Source organism: Pelophylax lessonae, assembly GCF_965119305.1.
Source record: "Pelophylax lessonae genome assembly, chromosome: 12".
Classification (NCBI taxonomy): Eukaryota; Metazoa; Chordata; class Amphibia; order Anura; family Ranidae; genus Pelophylax; species Pelophylax lessonae.
This window is the reverse complement of record NC_138779.1, coordinates 93,865,376-93,887,924: the sequence shown is the minus strand read 5'-3', so window position 1 is coordinate 93,887,924 and position 22,549 is coordinate 93,865,376. Positions and strand designations below refer to the sequence as shown.

The window sequence follows — 22,549 nt, the reverse complement described above, 5'->3', positions numbered from 1 at the left end:
TGCAAAAAATAATAAAGAATTTAAGTCAACATTTAACTGTCGATCAACACTGTTTCCTCTAAAAGAAAGCTTAAAATGTATCTAAAGCCAAAATGTACTTTAATTTGGATAGAAGAATGGTTAAAAAACCTGACGTGACATTTGAGCATGTGGTGTCCCACTGGGGGGGAAACTACTCACTTCCCGCTCTATAGATACTTTGGAGTGATCTCTCATTTCCTTAAGAGGGAAAAATTCCCTCTTGGACAGTTCTCATCACAACAAATTTCCCCACTGGAAGATTTCCTCTATTCTTGTTCTAGCAAGTAGCAACCTGAAATAAGAATTCTTAATTTTGCTTTAAAATCCTTACACAGGGTATCTTCATTATAGCAGGGCTATGCTGTCACCTTCAGAGTGATTGGACACTGGCAGGAGATAAAAAAAGAAGAATGGAAACCCTCCCCTCCTAGGTATACCCCTCTCAGCTAGGAAAGGTTTCAGTTTTTTTTTTTTTTTTTTTTTTTTATCAAGTCACAAACCACAAAGTCAGAGGGTCGGTATCATTGTTCTGTACTCCAAGAAAAGGAATTTAAAAAAGGCATTTCTCATACATCCTATGATTAAAGGGATGTTCCAAAGCACAGAATATGAGGGGGTGGTAAGAATGGAGGTAGTGCAACAAGCCCCAAACAACTAAACCAAAACAGGTTAGAAACTTACCCAGAAGCCTTCAAAACTATTAGTACGAATATGCATTTGGTAGAATTTCATAAAAGAAAAAAAAGAAGTATGAAAGATAGGGTAGCAGCCTTAAAAACTTGAGCCAACGAAGTCTGATGATTAATAGCCCACGAAGTACGGACTTCGGAAAGACCTGACAGCGGGGGAGGGGGTTTCACTCAATCTGGTGGCGGCAGCCAGATGCCTGCCTGTCAGGTGAAAGCATTCATGTGCCTGCGCTGCCGCCCGATTGCTCACACCCACCCCCCCAGTACCACTGCGCCCTGCCATATTTTCTGGGCTCCACTTGCCTATCTGCGGGCCTAGGACCATCATGGCAGAAGGAAGGGAGAAGAGTGGACACGTCCCCCTTCTTTCTGTGACCGGGAAAGAAACGTCTACAATGTCACTTTCAGGTTAGCCCCTCAGTGTCCTCCGCTAGCATAGACAGGCAGCAATGTTTTGAAATGCAATCTGCATTGTAAAACATTCAGTGGAGCCCAGGAGACACCTGCATGTCTCATTGAAAAGAACCAGTCACCTAAATATTATCACATATGGGGACTTTTTGTCCCCTATTTGAAAAAAAAAAAAAAAGTTTTACCAACAATCTGGGTAGCTTGTGTTTGTTTGCCCTAAAATTCACTTTAGAATGTTTAATAAATGTGTGTGTTAAAAGTATTCACATTTTTAATAAAAGGCAGCTAGTAAAAAGTCATCACCCACCACTCTTACAGGTAGACCCAATTAAACTAAAATAAAAAAGTGATGCTACGCACCTTTTGCCCCTCTGATTTCTTCCACGGCCACGTTCTGCATGTCCCCCCCGACCACGTCCTTTCTGTAGACTTCTACGACCAACTGTTCGGCTTTCACATCCAGATAATGAGCTGCTGTCAGAGTCTGAATGCGACTCACTATATATAAAAAAATAAATAAATAAAAATACATTTACAAAATAAAATTTTTGCTATCACTACGGAATCCAACCAACATTCAATACTGGTAAGCCACCAACTCTAGTGCTTTGCTGTAACTTCAACAAGCAAGAAATAAAATGCACGTCCATGCAGTACATTAAAAGCCGGGTGAGGTTTTAGTATTAAAACAGGCAGTAGTTCTTAGAACACCGTGAAGGTTTTTTACTAAAGAGGAAGTAAAGCTTCCTCTAACTAGTACCGCCTATGATAAGGCTTACCTGTAAGTACTGTAAATATTTCCTAAACATGCACCGTTTAGGAGATATTTACTTTGCATGCAACCAGTGTCTTTACTGGCGCATGCGCTCCAAAGGAACGGCCACCTGTGCCGTTCCTTCAGAGCCTTGTGCCGTGAATGGCGGCTCCCATCGCGGCTCTTAGTATGCAATGCAATTGTCTTTCAGGTTTTTATTTAAATTTTTTGGGGAGGTTAACAACCTCTTTAACCACTTGCCGACTGCCTAACGCCGATCTACGTCGGCAGTCAGCCCCTCACAGGCAAAGTGACGTAGGGCTACGTCACTAGCTTGTGAGGGTCTAGGGAGCGAGCGCGCGCCCCCGGAGGCGCGCTCCCGCGTGGTCACGGACCCCCCCGCGCGTGTGACCAGCGGACCCGATGTCCGCCGGTCACTCGGCGATCGGCGGGGGAGAGGGAGAATGTCAGGCAGCTTGTGTAAACAAGCTGCCTGTCATTCTCCTCGCTGTAAAGACACTGATAAAACGGATCTAGTATGTAGATCCGTTGATCAGTGTCCTTACAGCTCAAGCCACAGCCAATCACAGTAGAAAGCACGCCCCTAGGGATACACACAACCCCTCCCTTCCAAATAAAGTTAACCCCTTCACAACCAGTGTATTTTTACAGTAACAGTGCATATGTATAGCACTGATTACTGTAGAAATGTCACTGGTAACCCCAAAAGTGTCACAAATGTCAGTCAAGGGTCCGATCTGTCCGCCCCAATGTCGCAGTACCGCAAAAAAAAAAAATCGCAGATCGCCGCCATTACGCGTTAAAAAAAAAAAAACAACAAAAATGACAAAAATCTTTCCCTTTGTTAGTAAACGCGATAACTTTTGCGCAAACCAATCAAAATACGCTTTTTGCGATTTTTTTTTACCAAACATATGTAGCATAAAACAAATTGGCCGAAAATTTTAAAAAATTTTGATTTTTACTTTTTTTTGGGGGGAATTTCATATAAAAAAAATGTGAAAAATATTGTTATTTTTGCAAAATTGACGCTCTTTTTTTGTTTATAGCGCATGATCAAAAAAAAATCACACAGGTGATCAAATACCACCAAAAGAAAGCTCTGTTTGTGGGGAAAAAAAGGACGTCAAATTCGTTTAGGTACAGCGGCGCACGACCGCGCAATTGTCCGTTAAAGTCACGCAGTGCCGAATCGCAAAATACCCCCTGGTCAGGAAGGGGGTAAAATCTTCCGGGGCTTAAGTGGTTAACAAGTGATCCTTGAAGGTTCTCTAGGACTACTGACCTAAAGTGCTGTGAATTTACTGCATGTACCAGCATTTTACTTCCTAAAAATCAAAAAAAGTGACAAATTACAGAGGATGTAAACTTCCATCTTTAAATTTTACCAATATGTAAGCCTATAATAAGGCTTATCTATAGGTAGTGTACAGTTGCGCTCATAAGTTTACATACCCTGGCAGAATTTGATTTCTTGGCCATTTTTCAGAGAACAAGAATAAAAAAATTCTTTCACTCATGGTTAGTGTTTGGCTGAAGCCATTTATAATTAACTGTGTTTACTCATTTTAAATCATAATGGACAACAGACACTACCCAAATAACCCTGATCAAAAATTTACATACCCCAGTTCTGAATACCGTGTATTGCCCCCTTGAACATCAATGACAGCTTAAAGTCTTCTGTTGTATTTTTGGGTGAGGCTCTTTATCTTCCCAGATGGTAAAGCTGCCCATTCTTGGCAAAAAGCCTCCAGTTCCTGTAAATTCTTGGGCTGTCATACATGAACTTCACGTTTGATATCTCCCCAGAGTGGCTCAATGATATTGAGGTCAGGAGACAGATGGCCATTCCAGGAACCTTCACTTTATTCTGCTGTAGCCAATGACCGGTCGACTTGGCCTTGTGTTTAGGATCATTATCACGTTGGAATATCCAAGTGCATCCCATGTGCAGCTTCCGGGCTGATGAATGCAAATTTCCCTCCAGTATTTTTTGATAACATACTGCATTCATCTTGCCATCAATTCTGACCAAATTTCCTGTGCCTTTGTAGCTCAGACATCCCCAAAACATCAGGGATCAACCTCTAGGTTTCACAGTAGGAAAGGTGTACCTTTCATCATAGGCCTTGTTGACTCCTCTCCAAATGTAGCGTTTATGGTTGCGGCCAAAAAACAGGATTTTACGATAAGTCAAAAATCCATTCTCGTAAGTTCATTAACTGACGCAGTTCTCTGATCCATATCAGTAGGGTTATACTGCCCCCTACAGTAGTAGGACACTAGGCAGAAAAAAAGGTTCTGGCTACGCCTATTGGCAGTCCCGGAGGGTACACCCTCTCAATTCCTGCATAGGATGTCAGTTTTGTATCAAAGCAGTGTCAGAAAGTAACATCAACCCAACTCAAATAGAGGGGCGGGTACTGGGTCTGTCAATGAACTTGAGAAAAGGATTTTACGGCAAGTCAAAAATCCAGTTCTCTATCGTTCATTGACGGACACAGTTTTCTGATCCATATCAGTAGGGACGTCCCAAAGCAGTGCCATAAAATGAGGGGTGGCAACAGCAGAATAGAACAAGTCCAAGGCTAAACATAGCCAAATCAGTCAACATAAGACTCAAAAAAAAAAAAAAAAGATAAGGCCCACCTGAACCAAACAGTAAACACCCTCAAAGAAGGCTAAAAGCCCTCCAGACAGAAGCCAGCAAAAACTGCACCCAAAAGAGGCATCTGCAGATGTCAGCACATCCACCTCATAAAATTTGGTAAAGGTGTGAACAGATGAAGTACTAACCAGGCCCGACCCTGCTCAGCTGCCGAGATCAAACGAGAGCGGGCACATTCAGGGTGGTGTGGCCGTAGGTCCAGGTAACAGTCTTGCAACCTGAAGGACAGATGCCTGTATGGCAAAAAGCCCAGGAAGCACCAGGCACCCGAGTAGAACGCGCCGAAACAGGGAAAGGTAGGCCCTGACCCTTAAATAAGCCTGCACCACCGACTGTCCAATCCGTCTGGAAATAGTCGCAGCAGGCGCAGACAGCCCTGTTCTTTAGCCATCCGTGAGTACAGAGAGCGAACCTGACTCACAAAAAGACTCAGTAGTCGCCAAGTACACCTTGAGTGCCCCAACTATATCTAGAGTATGCAACGCACATTCCTTAGGGATGTGAGGACTTAGGACACAAGATGGTAATACAATGTCCTCGTGCAAGTGAAAACCAGAAACCACCTTCGGAGGGAAGGACAAATCCGGACAAAGTACCACTTGGCCCCATGAACCAACACATAGGGAGAACGACAGGACAAGTCGCCAGTGCAAACACCCTGCGCACAGTGACCGCAACCAAGAAGGCCACCTTCTATAATAAAGGTAGGCAAGGGGATACCCACAAATACTCGCAAACTAAGGTTCTTGAAGAACCAACTGCACCAAATCAAGGTCCCCAGTTGGTGACAGAGGTCGCACCGGAAGTATCAAGTGTAGCACCCCCTGGAGGCATTTACGCACCAGGAAATGGGTGGCCAACGGCCTTTGAAAGAAAAATGCCAAAGCCGAAACCTGACCCTTGACAGTACTCAAGGCCAACTTTTGATCAACTACCCGTTGAAGGAAGCCAAGATCCGGGCCACCAAGTAAGAGCGAGGAGGAGCCCATGAAGACTACCACCACACAATATACGACTTTCTCGTATGAGAAAAATACATCCTAAAGGTCGCTCCCCGCGCTTTAAAGCAGGGTGGGAATCACTAAAGCAGACAATCCCCCATCCTTCAGCACCTGGCTTTTAACAGCCAAGCCGGCAAAGCCAGCGACCGCAAAGTCGGATGGGAGATTGGCCCTGGAGACAAAAACTCCTCCGAGAAGAATTCTCCAAGAAGCATCTGCGGCTAGCCTGACCAGGTCAGCATACCAAGCTCAGCGAGGCCAATCCAGAGCCACGAGAAAGACCAGAATCCCCTCCGCCTCGATCCTCCAAAGAATTCTTGGCAGCAACTTGAGAGGTCAGGCAGACAGCAGTTGATACTGACCTTAGCCCATCCGTTAACACTCTCACACCACCATGCCGGTGTCAGCCTTGCGCAGGTGACCACGCTAAACTTCTCGGCATCGTTCAAGTTGAACTTAGCGAATGTTCTTGCCTATGACCGAACCTATGGTGCCACCAAAGCACCTGCCAGAGGGTCCCAGGAAGGAAACCTCAGCCCTATCCAGTAGATGCGACGCTAACAGGTCCACGTCTGGAGTGCCCCCAACGAAGGCACAACTGCTGAAACCTCCGGATGAAGGGACCATTCCCCTGCATCCAAGGCCTGTCGACTGAGGTAATCCGCCTGCCAATGTTTCCCCACCTGGAAAGGGAACAGCGGAGAGAGCTGGAACAAGGCGCTCTGCCCGGCGAAGAATTGTCACTTCCAAGGCCGCAAGGACACCCTTGGTGCCCCCTTGGTGAATGACATAAGCCAAGGTTGTGGCATAGTCGAATGAATGTGCACCAGAGAGCTGCAGGTGCCCGATCCAGTAAACTAGGCAAAGCTGGATCGCTCTCAGCTCCAGGACATTGATCTGTAACCTGGATCCTCCAGGGACCATACTCCCGACGCAGAGAACCTGCCGAGGACTCCTCCCCACCTGGACAGGCTTGCATCCACGGTGACAATTGTCCAGTAAAAAGGAGGTAAAGGATTCCAGATCAAGACTCCCTGGTCAGCCGAATCCAGAGAGTTTGGATTCTAGTCCCATTCGAGAAGAATAGCCATCTGGGGGATCCGAGAGGGATTGAGCAAAAGGGACCATCTCGAAAGACACCATCAGCCCCAGAACTCGTATTCAGGTTTGAAGGGATGACCATGTGCGGGACAGCAACAGCTGAACCGCAGTCCGAAGTTTCAAGAGTTTTTTCCCCCGAAAGGGAGAAAACACCCTGACTGAGGACGAGTCCAAAGTCAGGCCCAAATAGTCCAGTCTCATGGAAGGGACCAGGGATGACTTCTGAAGGTTCAGAACCCACCTAAACTCCTCCAGAGTTCTCATGGCGACTTCCAACTGCGTTGTCAGCATCTTAGGGGAGACCACACGGAGAGGCAACTCGGCCAGGAAACCAGGACCGATACGCCCCGCTGCCGCAAAAGCGCCTGGACCAGAGCCAACACCCTTTTGAAGACCCGAGGAGCAGAGGCGAGACCAAGGGGTAAATCCCACAAACCGATAGAGACCCTTCCCCACGGCAAAAACGAAGAAACCGTTGGTGTCCCGAACATAACGGGATGTGAAGGTAGGCATCCTAATGTGTATGGAGGCAAGAAATCCCCCTGATGTAGGGAAGCCACCATCGTACAAAGTAATACCATCTTGAATTTTTGATCCGTACGGAACTGCAACCGGACCGCAAGACCTCGTGATCCCAGCTGCCTGGGAACCAGACCAGCCAAAGGTCCAAGAACCGACAAAAACGTCCCCCACCCCATAAATGGGTGAAAACGCACCTTCAGGCCGAGTAGGCCTGATCCGCAGTTCTGGAAAAAAAACTGATCTCTTGTTGGCCAAACCAGGGTCATTTGGAACCACCCGAGGAAGACTTCACCACATCGACTGTCCGAGGGACGAGAAACTGTTTGAGAGACGAAAAGGAGGGACCCTGTCTGCGCCGGACCACCACCGCCGAAACAGACAGGTGATCCATACAAAAAAGGAGCCGCGTCCAGCACGGCATCGCAAACAAATCACAGCCCCTGTGCCAGCTGGACCAACAGCTCCTCAAGGGCAGAAGGGACTTGCCCCTCACCAAGTCACGGCGTTGGAACTCCACCCTTCAGGCAGAGTCTGCGTGGCAAGGGCCATCATGAACACTGTTCCCAGTGCAGACTACGCCAGGGAGTACAGATCGCAGGCTAGAGCCCGCACGATCCTATCCCCCAAGTCCTTAAAAGGACGGGGATTCTCCCACCAGAGCAACAGTAGTCCTATGCAGCCTAGAGACCGTACTTCCAAAGGCGGAACAGTCCACTGTACCAGAGACTACTCAAAAGGGTAACATCTAGCAGCCGCTTAGACACCCCAGGGGAACGTCTCAGACGGCCCCCATCCTACATGAGCATGCTAGCAAAATAAGCTGCTCCAGATGGCAGGTGAGTGCCAGATGCTACCTGCGCCCTAGGTGCAGCTGCATCCTCTAAATTGCAGGGTGTCACGCACCGAACCAACCAGTGCATCCACCAGCACCTGTATCATGCACGGCAGGGAGGTAGAAATGTCATCCTCATTGTCCGAGGAGACAGGGCGCGAGGCAACAAACTCGGCAGGGAGGCCCCACGTCTGCGGCGGCTGAGCCAGACTAAGAATCTGAGACATCAGACGAGGCAGGGGTAGGTGGAGAAACGTTTCAGCGCACCTCCCACCTCCACCCGGGCCCACATGCTTCCCGAACCACCGAGAAAATGCATTGGACAGTGGAGCTCCAGAAGGCCCTGCGGCCTCCGTGAAGGGGTCAGGTGGGACACATGGCCTGCAGGGTCCATACTGAACCTGAGGAACCTGCCAGGAAAATTTGCAAAAAACTGAATTTTTGTAAAATCTTACCTGTAAAATTCCTTTCTCTGAGTCCTCCGACAGTCGCCGCCATCTTCATATTCGTCACAATGGGGTATTAGACTTTGCTCCGTAGGAGTAGCTAGGCAACAGAATATGTCAATATTAAAGCTTTTAACATATCCCCACCCCAGGGGGTGGTCCCCTCAGTCTATACCCTCCTGCTTCCTGTTTCAGTTTCAGTGGAATAGCAGTAGAGTACCTAAACCCCAAAAGAGGGGCGGGGGCGGCGACTGTCGGAGGACTCAGAGAAAGGAATTTTACAGGTAAGATTTTACAAAAATTCCGTTTTCTCTTACGTCCGACAGTCGCCGCCATCTTCATATTCGTCACAATGGGGACGTCCCAAAGCAGTGCAAACCAGATGGGTGGGAAACGCAGCCGCGCCTAAAGGCAACGCAGTCTCCACATCAAGAAAGTAACCTTACCAAAGGAAGGAAACCAGCTGGGCAACACGAGAAAAAATTTGCTCAACGGGAGCAATAACCCAGGAAAAAAACAAATAACCCAGGGATACAAAGAAATCCCAAACAGCCCAAAGGACCAAAACCAGGGACCCTAAGGGACCGCCGCACTAAGAACCTTGCGGCCAAAGAAAGCATCTGCCGATGCTTGAACATCCACTCTGTGGAACAGAGTGAAGGTGTGCATGGTCGACCAAGTCGCCGCCCTACACACCTGGGCCACAGAAGCCCCATGACGACAGGCCCAAGACGTACTCAGAGATCTGGTAGAGTGCGCCCTCACAGGCATAGGGGAAACTTTTCCCCGCAAAGCATAGGCCTGTTCAACGGCCTGTCCGAACCAATTGGCTACGGCAGAAGCCGACGCCGCTACGCCCTTCCGAGGACCCCCGGAAGGACAAACAAAGAATCCAACTTGTGAAAAGATTCAGACGATTTTAGGTAAACCCTAATCGCCATGAACAGCATCCAAGGAGTGCAACACCACCTCCTCCGAATGTTTAGACTTCGCGCAAAGCGAAGGCGAGACAATGTCCTCATTGAGGTGAAATTCCGAAACCCTCTTCGGAAAAAAAGAAGGGTTAGGTCGCAAGACCACCTTAACCAAGTGAGTGACCAGATACGGACAATGGCAGGACAAGCTGCCAGCTCCGACACTCTGCGAGCCGAATTGATCGCCACCAAAAAAGGTGACCTTCTAGGACAACATAGACAACGAGATCTACCCGATCCGTTCAAAAAGGACCATGTTGTAACACGGACAGAACAAGATTCCAGTCCCAAGGAGGCAGAGGCACCCTCCTAGGAGGGACCAGATGCCCCCGAACAAAAGTGCCAATCAAGGAGACAGATGCCACAGGACGTTGAAAAAAGAACGGCCATCGCAGACACCTGACCCTTGATCGTAGCCAGCGCCAAACGCTGTCAACACCCTTTCGAAGGAAGGACAACACCCCAGACACCGACCACGGGCGAGGTGAAGACCCCCTGAACTCACACCAGGCAAAATAGGCCTCCGAAATACGGTAAAAGACCTACCCCGAGGAAAAATTCCTCGCGTCGATCAAAGTGTGAATGACCTCAGGGGAGAGACCCCTATCCCTCAGGACCTCGGTTTCAACAGCCAGGCCGGCAAAGCCAGCGACTGCAAGTCAGGATGAAATATCAGCCCTTGAGACCGGAGATCTTCCCGAAGCGGCAGACGCCATGGGGCGGCGACCGCCAAATGCACGAGGTCTGCGTACCAGGACCGGCGAGGCCAGTCCGGTGTCACAAGAATCACCGTGTTTTGGTTCCGAGACCAACCTGCGAAGGAACCTGGGCAGCAATTGAAACGGTGAAAACGCATACATCAGTCGGTACTGATGCCACGGAGCTACCAACGCGTCTGACGCGTCTGCCCGAGGATCGCGTGGCCTTGCCACGAACCTGTTCACCTTGCTGTTCAGACGAGACGCGAACAGGTCCACCTCCGGAAGACCCCACGTCGCGCACATCATCTGGAGAACACCCGGACGGAGGGGCCATTCCCCCTGGTCCAGGGACTGGCGGGATCAGATAATCCGCCCGCCAGTTCTCCACCCCCGGAATGTGAACCGCCGATATCGCCGGGACATGCGTCTCGGCCCAAGACAGAATGTCGGCCACTTCCCGAGCCACCCGGGCCCCCTTGGCGAATGACGTAAGCCACCGCCGTGGCAATGTCCGTCTGCACCCGAACCAGACAGCCCTGCAGCCTGTCCGGCCAACGTTGAAGGCACAGATTCATCGCACGCAATTCCAGAATGCTGACCGGAAGGGAGGATTCCGCCTCCGACCAAGTTCCCTGGGCGGACAGAACGCCCAGAACACCACCCCAGCCCGACAGGCTGGCATCCGTGGTGACCACCGTCCATGAGAGAGGACGAAAAGACTTGCCCCCTGACACCGTCGGGGACTGGAGCCACCACAGAAGAACCCTTCTGGTGCGATGGCCCAACGAAATCCGGATCCAGAGATTGCGGTCGCCCGTCCCACCTGGACAGGATCTCCGCTTGGAGACCCCGCGTGTGAAACTGGGCGAAGGGAATCGCCTCGAAAGCCGAGACCATCAATCCCAGACATCTCATGCGCGTCCGGAGTGACGAGCACGGAACGTCCCTGAGGGACCTGACTTCTCCTGAAGAATCCTGAGTTTGTCGTCCGGTAGGAAGACCTTCGCCTGGACCGAGTCCAGAATCATTCCCAGGTAGGGAAGACGAATCGACGGACACAGCGTCGACTATGGAAAATCAATCGCCCAATCAAACTCCTGAGAGTCAGCATCGTGAAGGACAGGTCCTCCTCCAGACCCTGGCTGGTCGCAGACCGAACCAGAATAACTTCCAGAGACCCCAGGACAGAGATGCCCTGGACTCTCAACAAAGCCAGAAACCGATGCAAGCACCTTGGCGAAAAAACCCGTGGAGCCGAAGCGAGACCAAAAGGTAACGCCACAAATTGGCAATGATCCTCCGCAATGGCAAATCGAAGTCACCTCTGGTGACCCTCAAAAAACGGGATGTGAAGGCACGCATCCTTCAAGTCGATGGAAGCCATGAATTCCCCCGGAACCAGGGCAGCCACCACCGACCGCAGGGATTCCATGCGGAACTTGCGAACACGCACAAGCGGTTCAGAGCCTGCAAGTCCAGAATTGGACGTACCCTGCCCTCCTCCTTGGGCACAGTGAACAGATTGGAAGAGAACCCCCGAAATCTGTCCCGATGAGGCACCGGAACCACCCGAGGGAAAAAATCTGCTCTCCGGCCGGGAGAGAAAACCTCGATCTTGTAACCAGAACGAACGATTTCCTGAACCCACCTGTCCCGAACACGGGCCAACCAGGGTTGAAGAAAAACCGAGCAAGCGTCCCCCCACCCCAGAACTGGGTGAGGGCGCCCCTTCAGGCCGCATTGTTATGGGCAGCGGATCCAGACTGGCCGGACTTATGCTTACCTGACCACAGCTTCTTTTGGGAGCCTTGGCCTATGAATGGTTTGCCCCTATAGGGCGACCGAAAGGCACGAAAGGACCCCTGAGAGGGCCGAGAAAAAAGCATGCTTCATACCATGAGCAGCCTTAGCCTGGTGGGATTGGGGCAGGAGCGTGCTCTCACCACCCGTGACCCCCTTTATCAGTGCATCCAAGGATTCGCCAAAAAGGCGAGAGCCATCATAGGGCAGATTGGCTAAGGTCTTGCGCGAAGATTGGTCCACAGACCAACACTTCAACCAAACCAGGCGGCGAGACAATACCGCCACACTGTGTACACGTGCAGCCAACGGTACTATATCCAGGTCCGCATCACACAAATACATGACACCCTGATGGATTTGATCCACCAAATCCAATGTCGCCGGTGAGGCTGAATCAGCCACCAGGACGCGCCTGAGTACCTGTGTCCAATTCGCGACAGCCTGGGCTGCCATAAGCGAAGCAAATAGAGCCTTTAGCATAGAACCCGTAATAGAGTAAGAATGACGGGCAAGAGACTCCAGCCTCCTGCCCGTAGCATCCCGGAACACCAGGGTATCCTCTGCAGGAATCGCAGTGGACCTATACAAAACCGCCACCGCGTGATCCACCTGAGGTGGCACACACCACCGCTCATCAGTAGCGGGCGTGACAGGACAACGCAGCTTGAACCTACTTGGTACAGCAAAAGGCTTGCGTATATTGCACCATTGTTTCTTAACAGTGCGCTGAAAATCATCAGTGCAGGGAAAGACCTGCGATGTCTTGCGTCTTTCTGCGTCCCATAAGCTGCCAGGGCAGCAGGAGGACATGGTTCAACCCGTAAACGCAGTGTTTGCTTGATAGAAGCAACCAATTCATCCATGAGTGCAAGCTCTTCAGGCGAGCCAGGGGGAGAATTATCCACCCCTTCTACCTCAGACTCCACCCCGGACCCCACAAGACCCAGGGAGGAACGGGACCCCGATAAGGAGACCCCAGCTATAGCAGCCCCATCACCAGCACCCACTGATCAGAGGAGATTGAAAACTCTGGTTCGTTGTGTGGATTGAGCAGCCACAAGCATTAGCACCCGAGCAGCAAGATTAGACACAACCGCAGCCAAATCCCCCCTTGGGGGGGAAAACAGCCCTTGGTCACCCACCAAGTGGTAGGAAATCCGTTTCCCTGAGAATCCATTGCCCCAATGATAAGCCGGAAAGTAAAGGGTTAACTGCCCCTTAAACAAGCGCGGCGAGCGCTGCCCACCGCACACACACACTGGCACAATTTTTACCCCCACCGGGAGAAAAAGGCTCAACACAGGCAAGGATAAAGGGATAGGGAGGTAAAAACCTGTAGAGACCATCGCTGCTGCCTCAATCGGTGCACCCAGGGAGAGGAAGCGATGCAACACAGGGCGCTCCATGAAAGCCTATGGAAGGCTACAAGAAAATGGCCGCCCGCAGTGATACCATGCGGCCGGAGCGAGCGCTGCCAAAATGGCGCCGTTTGGCGCCGAAACCGCCGCTCCTCCACCTCAGCGAGGTGGACTAAACACAGCATAGCATGTAAAAACATGGCGGACCGCCGCAGCGGTCGCTGAAAGTGCCCCAAACATGATAATAATCATGCCCCACAGCACACAGCCGTTCACACATACAGAAACTGACACAGACAGTGCAGCACAGCCCCCCCTCCTTGCAGCCCACAGCATGCAGCCAGAGAGACAGGGATTTCAATAGTGTGAAACACAGGCAGGGTAACACAGTCCCAGACTGAAACCCCCCCAACAGACAGGTCCCCACATAGATACACTTACCTCCTAATGGCGTGGGGAACCCACACAGGCGAACAAGCCGCTGCGCATGAGGCAGGGAGAGTCGCATCCAGGACGCAAAAAATCGGGGTTAAGAAACCGCACAGCATCCAGTGAGGTAGCCACCTCACCAATCATCCCTGCACCGAACAGGGATGGGTCGTTCACTGTGCCAGGAGCGTTACCTGGCTGAACGCTCGATGGCAGGCTGGGAAGCCACTGACCCACAACCTGCGACCAGGGGGATCAGCCCGAGACCCAGCCCGCACGAATCCTCTTCATCAGAAGAACTAACTAATGCTGACAAAAAGAACAGCTAAGTAAATCAAAAAAAGAAGATAAAGGCTGAGACAAAATGCCCCAGCATAGAGAGATCCAGCTACTCCTGACAAGCTAGACATTGAAACTGAAGCAGGAAACAGGAAGCAGGAGGGTATAGACTGAGGGGACCACCCCCTGGGGTGGGGATATGTTAAAAGCTTTAATATTGACATATTCTGTTGCCTAGCTACTCCTACGGAGCAAAGTCTAATACCCCATTGTGACGAATATGAAGATGGCGGCGACTGTCGGAGGACGTAAGAGAAAATATTACTTTTTTTTTAAAAGGAAGTGGCCCCACAGCGCTACAGCACCCCCCACAGGTCAGGCACGCACTAATGCACCCCCACAGAGAGAACGAGAGAGAGAGACTACCCTCATGACTCACTGTCCCTGTGCAAGCAATTGGATTAGGAGGTTCTCAGCGGTGACACAATGAAAAGGAAGTGAGACAGGAAGCTGCCCAGGGAGAAGGGAAGGGCTCCTCCCACCAAAAGAATGCCTCCAGGCACACCCATTGGCCTTCACAGCAAGAAATCCACCGCAAAATAGCCGACAACGGGTGTGCCAAGATGGCCGCTGCCAAAGAAGCAGACGGAGGCTACAGGAAAATGGTGGCCCCGCGAGGAACGCAGTAATCGGGACCCACAGGGGTACCTCCTGCCAGCCAATCTACATCATCCAGCTGTAGGAACCTCACCAAGGCCCCCCCAATCAGTCGAGCGCCACGGACGGCACACTTCCCAGCCCCCATGCGGCCTGCAAAAGAGGTCACAGCCCCACGTAGGCCCAAACAGTCCTGCACGTGGGAGGGGGGGGTCACAACAGGATAGAGGGAAACCCAGGAGTGTGAAGGTCCGATCATCCCAGGGAGGGGGACCACTTCCACCCAAAATCTGCCGGGGAGGGGTCGGGAACGTTTACTCACCATACCAGGAACACAGGCGGGCGCCATCTCCTGACAGGACCCCACGCAAACCAAAGTGGGGGGCTGTCGCCAAATAGGAACGCTGCAACATAAGCCTAGACACTGTCGTGTGCGTCCTGTCGAGACGTTTAACTCGTGGGGCCAGTCCCTGTCCAGTGGGACTATGTCGCGGCCGACCCAGCGCGGAGCTAAGGCCTGCACGCGTTCGCTGGCCAGACAGGGGTGACCACTGGATAAAGAGGGACAGCCAGTCGCCCAGCCCGGCATAGTTGCTTGAAATTCTGGAGAAAAAAAGCTAGCTAAAAAAAAAAATCTACATCAAAAAACACTTATGCTAGGACCAAAGATCCCAGCAAGGAACTAGGTCTTTACTCCTGACTAGGACATCCTATGCAAGAAGTGAGAGGGTGTACCCTCCAGGACTGCCCATAGGCGTAGCCAGAACTTTTTTCTGCCTATTGTTCTACTCCTGTAGGGGGCATTATAACCCTACTGATTTGGATCAGAGAACTGCGTCCGTTAATGAATGATAGCGAAAACTCATTTTTGGTCTCATCACTCCAAATGACTTTGTGCTAGGTTTGAGGCTTGTCTGTGCTTTTTGGTGTATTGTAAGCGGGATACTTTGTGGCATTTGTGTAGTAATGGCTTTCTTCTGGCGACTCGACCATGCAGCCCATCTTTCTTCAAGTGCCAACAGCCACACCACGTTTTCAGAGAGTCCTGTATTTCACCTGAAGTCATTTGTGGGTTTTTCTTAGCATCCCAAGCAAATTTCCTGGCAGTGGTGGCTGAAATTTTAGTTGGTCTACTTGACCCCGGTTTTGTTTAAACAGAAACCCTCATTTTCCACTTCTTGATTAGAGTTTGAACACTGCCGATTGTCATTCTCAATTCCTTTGATATCTTTTTATATCCCTTTCTTGTTTTATACAGTTCAACTACCTTTTCCCGCAGATCCTTTGACAATTCTTTTGCTTTCGACATGACTCAGAATCCAGAAACGTCAGTGCAGTACTGGATGAAAGATGCAAGGGTCTGTCAGGAGTCCAGAAACTCATTGACCTTTTGCACACACAAATTACAACCAAACAGATCACAGGTGAGGATGGTTACCTTTAATAGCCATTCAAACCCCTGTCAACTTGTGTGCATGTTTATTAGGCCAAAATCACCAGGGTATGTAAACTTTTGATTAGGGTCATTTGGGTAGTTTGTGGTCATGATTTAAAAAGAGTAAACACAATTGATTGATAATAAATGGCTTCAGCCAAACACTAACCATGAGTGAAAGAAAGGTTTTTGTGTTATTCATATTCTTGGCAAAAATGGCCAAGAAATCAAATTCTGCCAGGGTATGTAATCTTATGAGCACAACTGTACATATCTCCTAAACAAACACCGTTTAGGAGATATTAACTGTGCATGCAGTCAGTGACATCACTGGCGCATGCGTTCTGAAGGAATGGCCACCGTGCCGTATCTACAGAGCTCTATTCCGTGACAGGTGGCTCCCGTGCGCATGGGCCAGAGCGATGTCACAGCAGCTCCAGTAACAGAGCCGGAGTCTGCAAACCCAGGAGGAAGACTGCTGAAGAGGGAAGCAATTTTCAGCGATATCGCATCGCTGAAAGGCTTTGTTTTCAGGTAAATTTCACATAATGTACTAGTATGGGATGCATACTAGCACATTATGCCTTTGACTTGCAGGTAATGAAAAACAAAAACAAACGTGCAGTGATTTACAACCGCTTTAACCACCTGCGGACCACAATGCGTAAATATACATTGCAGTTTGTAAGTGGTTTACCAGGATTATGGCTGAAAATATCAGCCATAATCCCGCTATTTATTTTTTTCCCCAGACAGCAGCTGGCTCTCTTTTGAAAGCATTCTGAGACTCTGGAACACTTTCAGAAAGAGCGGGAGTTGACACCTCTCTGATATAGGGCAGTCACTAAGTGGTTAAAGCAAAAGTTTTTTTTTTCTTTTCTTTTTTTTTAAAAAGATTTGGCGTTTTTTTTTTTTACCCCCAGATCTCTTTATAAAGAGGACCTGTCATCCTTATTTCTATTACAAAGGGAGGTTTACATTTCTTGTTTGAGGAATAAAAGTGACTAAAAGGGATAAAAAAAAAAAAAAAAGGTTAAAAAAAAGGTCCCATCCCTCTGTGCTCGCACACGGAAGCAAACGTATATGCAAGTTGTGCACGCATATGTAAAACGGTGTTCGCACCACACGTGAGGTATCACTGCGAACAATAGAGCGAGAGCAATAATTCTCATGCTAGACCTCCTCTCTAACTCTTAACAGGTAACCTGTAAAGGTGTTTAAAGCATTGCCTATGGAGATTTTTATATACCGTAGTTCTTCGCCATTCCACAAGCATGTGCAATTTAAGCGTGGCATGTTCGGTATCTATTTACTCGTCATAAGATCTTTCATATTATACAAAAAATATATATAGTGTTTGTTTTTAATTAAAATGTATTCTTTCCAAAGAAAAAAATATTTTGAAAAACCACAGCGCAAATACCGTGCGACAAATTGCAACATTGAGAGATATATATATATATATAGAGATATATATAGAGATTATATATATATATATATATATATATATATATATATTATATATATATATATATATATATATATATATATATATATATATATATATATATATATATATATATATATATATATATATATATATATATATATATATATATATATAGTGTGTTTGGGGTTCTAAAGTAATATTCTAGCAAAAAAAATACTGATTTCTACTTTTAAACAAAAAGTGCCAGAAAAGGCTTGGTCACCAAGAGGTTAGGCAATTAACTAAATACCTTCGGCAAGGTCGTCTGTGAGGGGAGCGAGAGGAAGATCTTGATCTGGACCTAGAACCTGCGCTTGAAGAAGAACTGGATTCTTTCATGAAAACATTACGGTTACCAAACCGTGTAGGGAAGCTGCTACCACGCCCTCTTAGTGCACAGGTGCCACCGTTTCCACCACCCCTTGAAGACTGGGTCACAGTGATGGTGCTGCCGCGGGAAGACTGAAGAGTAGTTTGCTCCCAATGCTTCTTCTTTGGACTCTCTTTTATACTATCCTTCCTAAAAATAGTAAAACACAAGTTATAGCAGAGTAATACAGATGGCAAATGCACCTGAATCAAGCTACCATAAAACAAAATAAGTAGCAACTAGCACTGTATCTGTCAAGATCAGAAAGGACTGAAGAAGTAGGGGCTACCTCAATGTGTGCATTGCTAGACCTCAATGTCCACTATGGACTTCTTAGCTGTTTGTGCAGTTATTTAAGCAATCTGTTAACAGAGGCTCTAAGTGCGCTCTAGCGCTATCTCCTGCAGAATCTGACTGACCATCAGCCTGTAAATAATTCTGGGCCTGCAGTATGTGGTCTTTGATTCAGATTTGGGTTAAGGCAGTCTCCTGCTATTGATTGTATACGGGAGGTTGTTTCAAACCTTACTGAGGCAGTGCACACCACCTTGCATTTGGAGGATCAGCCTACGGTTGGTTCAAGGTCTAGGGTCTTTTACAGCTGCGAAGACTTTGCCCTACACCAACTTTTTGAGGCATTCCACTATGCAAGCTGGAAACAGCCTGAAGGGTCCTGGGCTCTATCTGGGAGTGGGTCAGAACATTTCTCCTTTGGGGAAGGCCCTTTTCTCTCATCTTTCTTTGCAGTGAGTACTTGTGGACCTTTCGAGTCTGACACACAGGCTGTAAGACCCAAAGCTAGAGGTTAGCTAATTCCACTCTTCAGTCCTCTTCATAAAATGTGCCCCCAACCCCAATTTGTATACAAAGGGGATGGAGTTGTACATCCAGATGAGTCCCAAGACTGTAGTGCGCCTTCTTGGCATTTGTTTACGTATTAGTCACCAAAGGGTGAGGCTGTTCAGCCCAAAACCTAACAGTTGTATCCTGTAGATCAGTGGACCATTCTATAATGGTCAGGGAACTCCCCCCCCCCCCCCCTCCTTCGTCTATAGGGGCTTGTAGGGTGTTGGATTACCCTCCCAACACTGCCTTTTCTTCTGTAGTCCATCTTCGATAGACTCTCCCCATCAACATCTGTGAGTCAGGTGTGAAGCTATTGCAAGTTTGCGCACATACTAGGGAATTGAGTCTTTGATCAAAAGCAGTTGTTCCAGTTTCCCTGAGGAACCCCACTGAGTAGGTACCTTGACCTGGACTCGGTTTAGTGGATTTTGGTGGAGACTTTTAGGTCTGGGAATTCTCTCTGTGGCAGGGCGAGTAACCTGGTCCCTGTGCTGCATGACATTATAGCAGTTGTAACCCTAAAAAAAAAAAAAAAAATAAGATTCTGTTCCTTTAAAGGCATGCTGTAAAGCACAGGGCTTGTGTAATTGTTCCCTTCTGATCTTGTAAAAAAAAACTAGTTGATCCTGCCAGTTCCTGTGTCCCAGTCTGTGCTGACCACAGTAATCATGGCTGCTGATGCCCGAGTACAGTGGTCAGGTCAAGTGCCTCTGTCATCCCGCTGCTCTGCTCTGACTATACCTCTCTTCCTTCCCTTCCTGAGCGGCTTTCTCCTCTCCGTCCCTCCCCTGCAATATGCAACCATAAATACATGTACCCCCTTCGTTTTAGGCTGCCATCTGCCATAGTGTATGATTCTTTAACTGAAAAGTTTTCCCAAAACGGGGGGGGGGGGGGGTGTAACATCCACACAGCTGCAGTATTAGAAAGGGTTTTTTTTTTTTTTTAAACTAAAAACACACACACTATGGAAGCCTAAGCTGAAGGGGGTATAAGTCACATAGTCAGACTTTACACACCCTTCAAGGAGGTTATTCTAAAACTGCATAGTCTCCCTTAGCTACAGCGTTGTGGGTCTTGTTGATGCCTTTGCTCCAAAGAGTGACACATACCCTTCAGGCGCTCCTACGCCATCATGCTAGGAAGTAAATAGTGCTGTTCTGACATGGAAGGCACTTATTAAAGCCCTACCGTTATTCAAGGCTACGTATACTAGCAGAGGAATACCAACTAAATTGAATCAAGTGTGGGATTGTTGGATAAACAGGATCTGATTATAATTGATTTATTACAGGGATCATAAAAAGGCATGGTCGTGTATGTGTGTAATTTGTTCAGGGGATGGGGGGGGGGGTGCATATCCACCTACATGTGGGTGAGGATGTATCCATACAGTAGGGGTCTACTGTATTTGATGATATGTGGTATACCTTAGGTATGGGGAACCAGTACCTGTCCTTTTGCGTAGTCTTTAATAACATGGTTCTATACAATAGAACTGGTTAGTATTACAGACATGTTAAGTTTTAGAGTTATACAGCGAGTCCAGTGCTGAATGTTCTAGTGTTTTGTCTGTAATGTGAGGTTGGTTATCAGGCTGTCATGTTTGTTTTTGGATTTGTACCCATAAAATTTAATAAACAGAACTAAAAAAAAAAAAAAAAAAAAAAATAAAAAAAATGTGTAAACAGCCAACCACTAGTGGAATGAGCAATAATGGAAAAGAGGGATTAGGAAACCGAAATGGCAAAAGCCTGAACTACCTGTAAATTGTGGATGAGAAGCCGCCTGCATGGAGGACCATCCGTGACTATAAAAAAAAAAAAGTCTTCCGAACAGAAGCTGCAGAATTTAAAAGAAACCCTAATGGCCCAAACCACATCTAAATAATGAAGTGCCACTTCCTTTGGAGGGGAGGGATTGGGACACAGAAAGCAAAAAATAATGTCCTTATTCAAGTGAAATGCTGACACTGACACATCCTTCAGCAAGGACAACCAAGAACGGAGTACCACCTCAACTCTTTTCAGCAATAAAAATCATTTCCTGAATATTTCTGCTTTTGCAGGGCTGAAAGAACCAAAAATTTAGATGCCCTAGTGTCAGTGGAGGTCTTGTAGGTGGAGCCCTGGATGAAGGTACAAACCAAGGAATGTGAAACCAAGGGACCTTGGTAGAGTAAAGCCAAAGGGAAAACAGGACCGTTCAGAGCTCAGGGCCATCCATTGGTCCCCACACGCCACTGAAGGGCCATGCCAATAAAGGCAGCAACTGTAAAAGCAGGGTCGAAGATTGGACCTTGGGAGGCGCAGCGGAAAACAGCATGACATGCTGGCGACTAACCAAAAAAAGTCCGCAAACTACGCCTAGTGCACCAAATTTGAAGCCACGAGATTTGGAATTTTCACCCAATCATCTATCCCTTGCAACAGTCAGGGTAGGAGCATTAGAGAGCGGAAGGGATAAATCAGGTAGTACCCGATTTATAGAGTAAAGCATAGATTAAGCAGCGCATTGGCCTATGGGTCCCTCATCCTGGCCATGAACTGGGTACTTGCCATTGGAGTCTGGTTGCAAGGAGATCTGGATATGGTGTGCCTGAGTGGTGACAAATCTGGCAGAAGACGTCAAGGTGGAGAGACCACTCCCTGAACAAAAACACTTATGACTGAGATAGTACGCTTGCAAATTGTCCACTCCCAGGATGTGAACAGTGGACAAAGCCGGGACATGATGTTTAGCCCAATCTAGCATTCAAGTCACCTGCAGCACAACTGCTGTGCGCTTTGTGATGCTGGACAACAGTAAGAAGAGTGAAACCACAAGAACAGGGACATCCTTGACCAGCGAGACAGATGAAGTCTTGTCTGCATATCATGCTTCGTAGAAAGAAACCATGAGGCCCAAAACCCTCATGCAAAAGGAATGGAGGCAGTCAATTGACATGAAAATGAAGTTTAGGAAAAGTGATCAAGAGTAAAGGGGAGCTCTCTTGAAATAATTGTACCTTTCTACTGACCCGAGTGGCGGGGAGGGAGCTCCCTCAAACCGGACCTGGTGACATTGTTCCCTAGGGTTCTAGGTCCGGGGTGAATAGGACTCCCACTCCCGTATTACATCCAAACATGGTAATATATTTTATCAGTATTATACTACGTTGTGCCACCTTCCCACCATTTGCCATACCGTTCTATAACCTGTAATGCTCTGAATACTTCCTGAGATTCCTAATAATTTTGATTGTCTGATACTGCACCATTCATTAGTTGCTCTTTTTTATATGCTTATGTACATGCATTGGAACATGTTGAAAATTTGAATTTTCTGTTTTATTTGTTATGTTTATATTCTCTTATATAAAAAACTCAATAAAAATTTATTGAATGAAAAAAAAAAAAAAAAAGAGTAAAGGGGAGCTCCAACGCCAATTAGCCCAAGGTATGGGCCAATGCAAAGGCTACTAAGACTGGTGGAGTTTGGCAGACAATGCAAAGAGAAATAGTAAGGAAAAAGGTCCCAGACACCCCACAACTAGCACAAGAGGGAAAGGAGTCTTGTCACACTTTTATTCGGCTGTCATCCGAGCCCCACTCTTCATGCCAACCTGAACCTGCCCCTTCAGAGGAACCCAGGCAGTAGCAGCTACAGGGCAAAGAAAAATCCCATAGGCAATCCAATGCACCCACCCCATGGAGATTACTCAGACTGCAGCATGGCATCTTCAAACCTACAGTTACAT

The 22,549-nt window shown here is 48.1% G+C and overlaps 1 protein-coding gene across 1 annotated transcript in view; it reads right to left on the bottom strand.

Annotated features, from left to right (window-relative positions):
• LOC309568632 (leukocyte receptor cluster member 8 homolog) overlaps nt 1–22,549 on the bottom strand; it is a 67,836-nt gene that overhangs the window by 20,783 nt on the left and 24,504 nt on the right. The window contains exons 9-10 of the mRNA XM_082274353.1: nt 17,845–18,114; nt 1,482–1,619 (exon numbers count right to left, since the gene is read on the bottom strand). Of these exons, the coding sequence (XP_082130479.1) occupies nt 1,482–1,619; nt 17,845–18,114 (408 nt within the window). The remainder of the gene's footprint in view (nt 1–1,481; nt 1,620–17,844; nt 18,115–22,549) is intronic.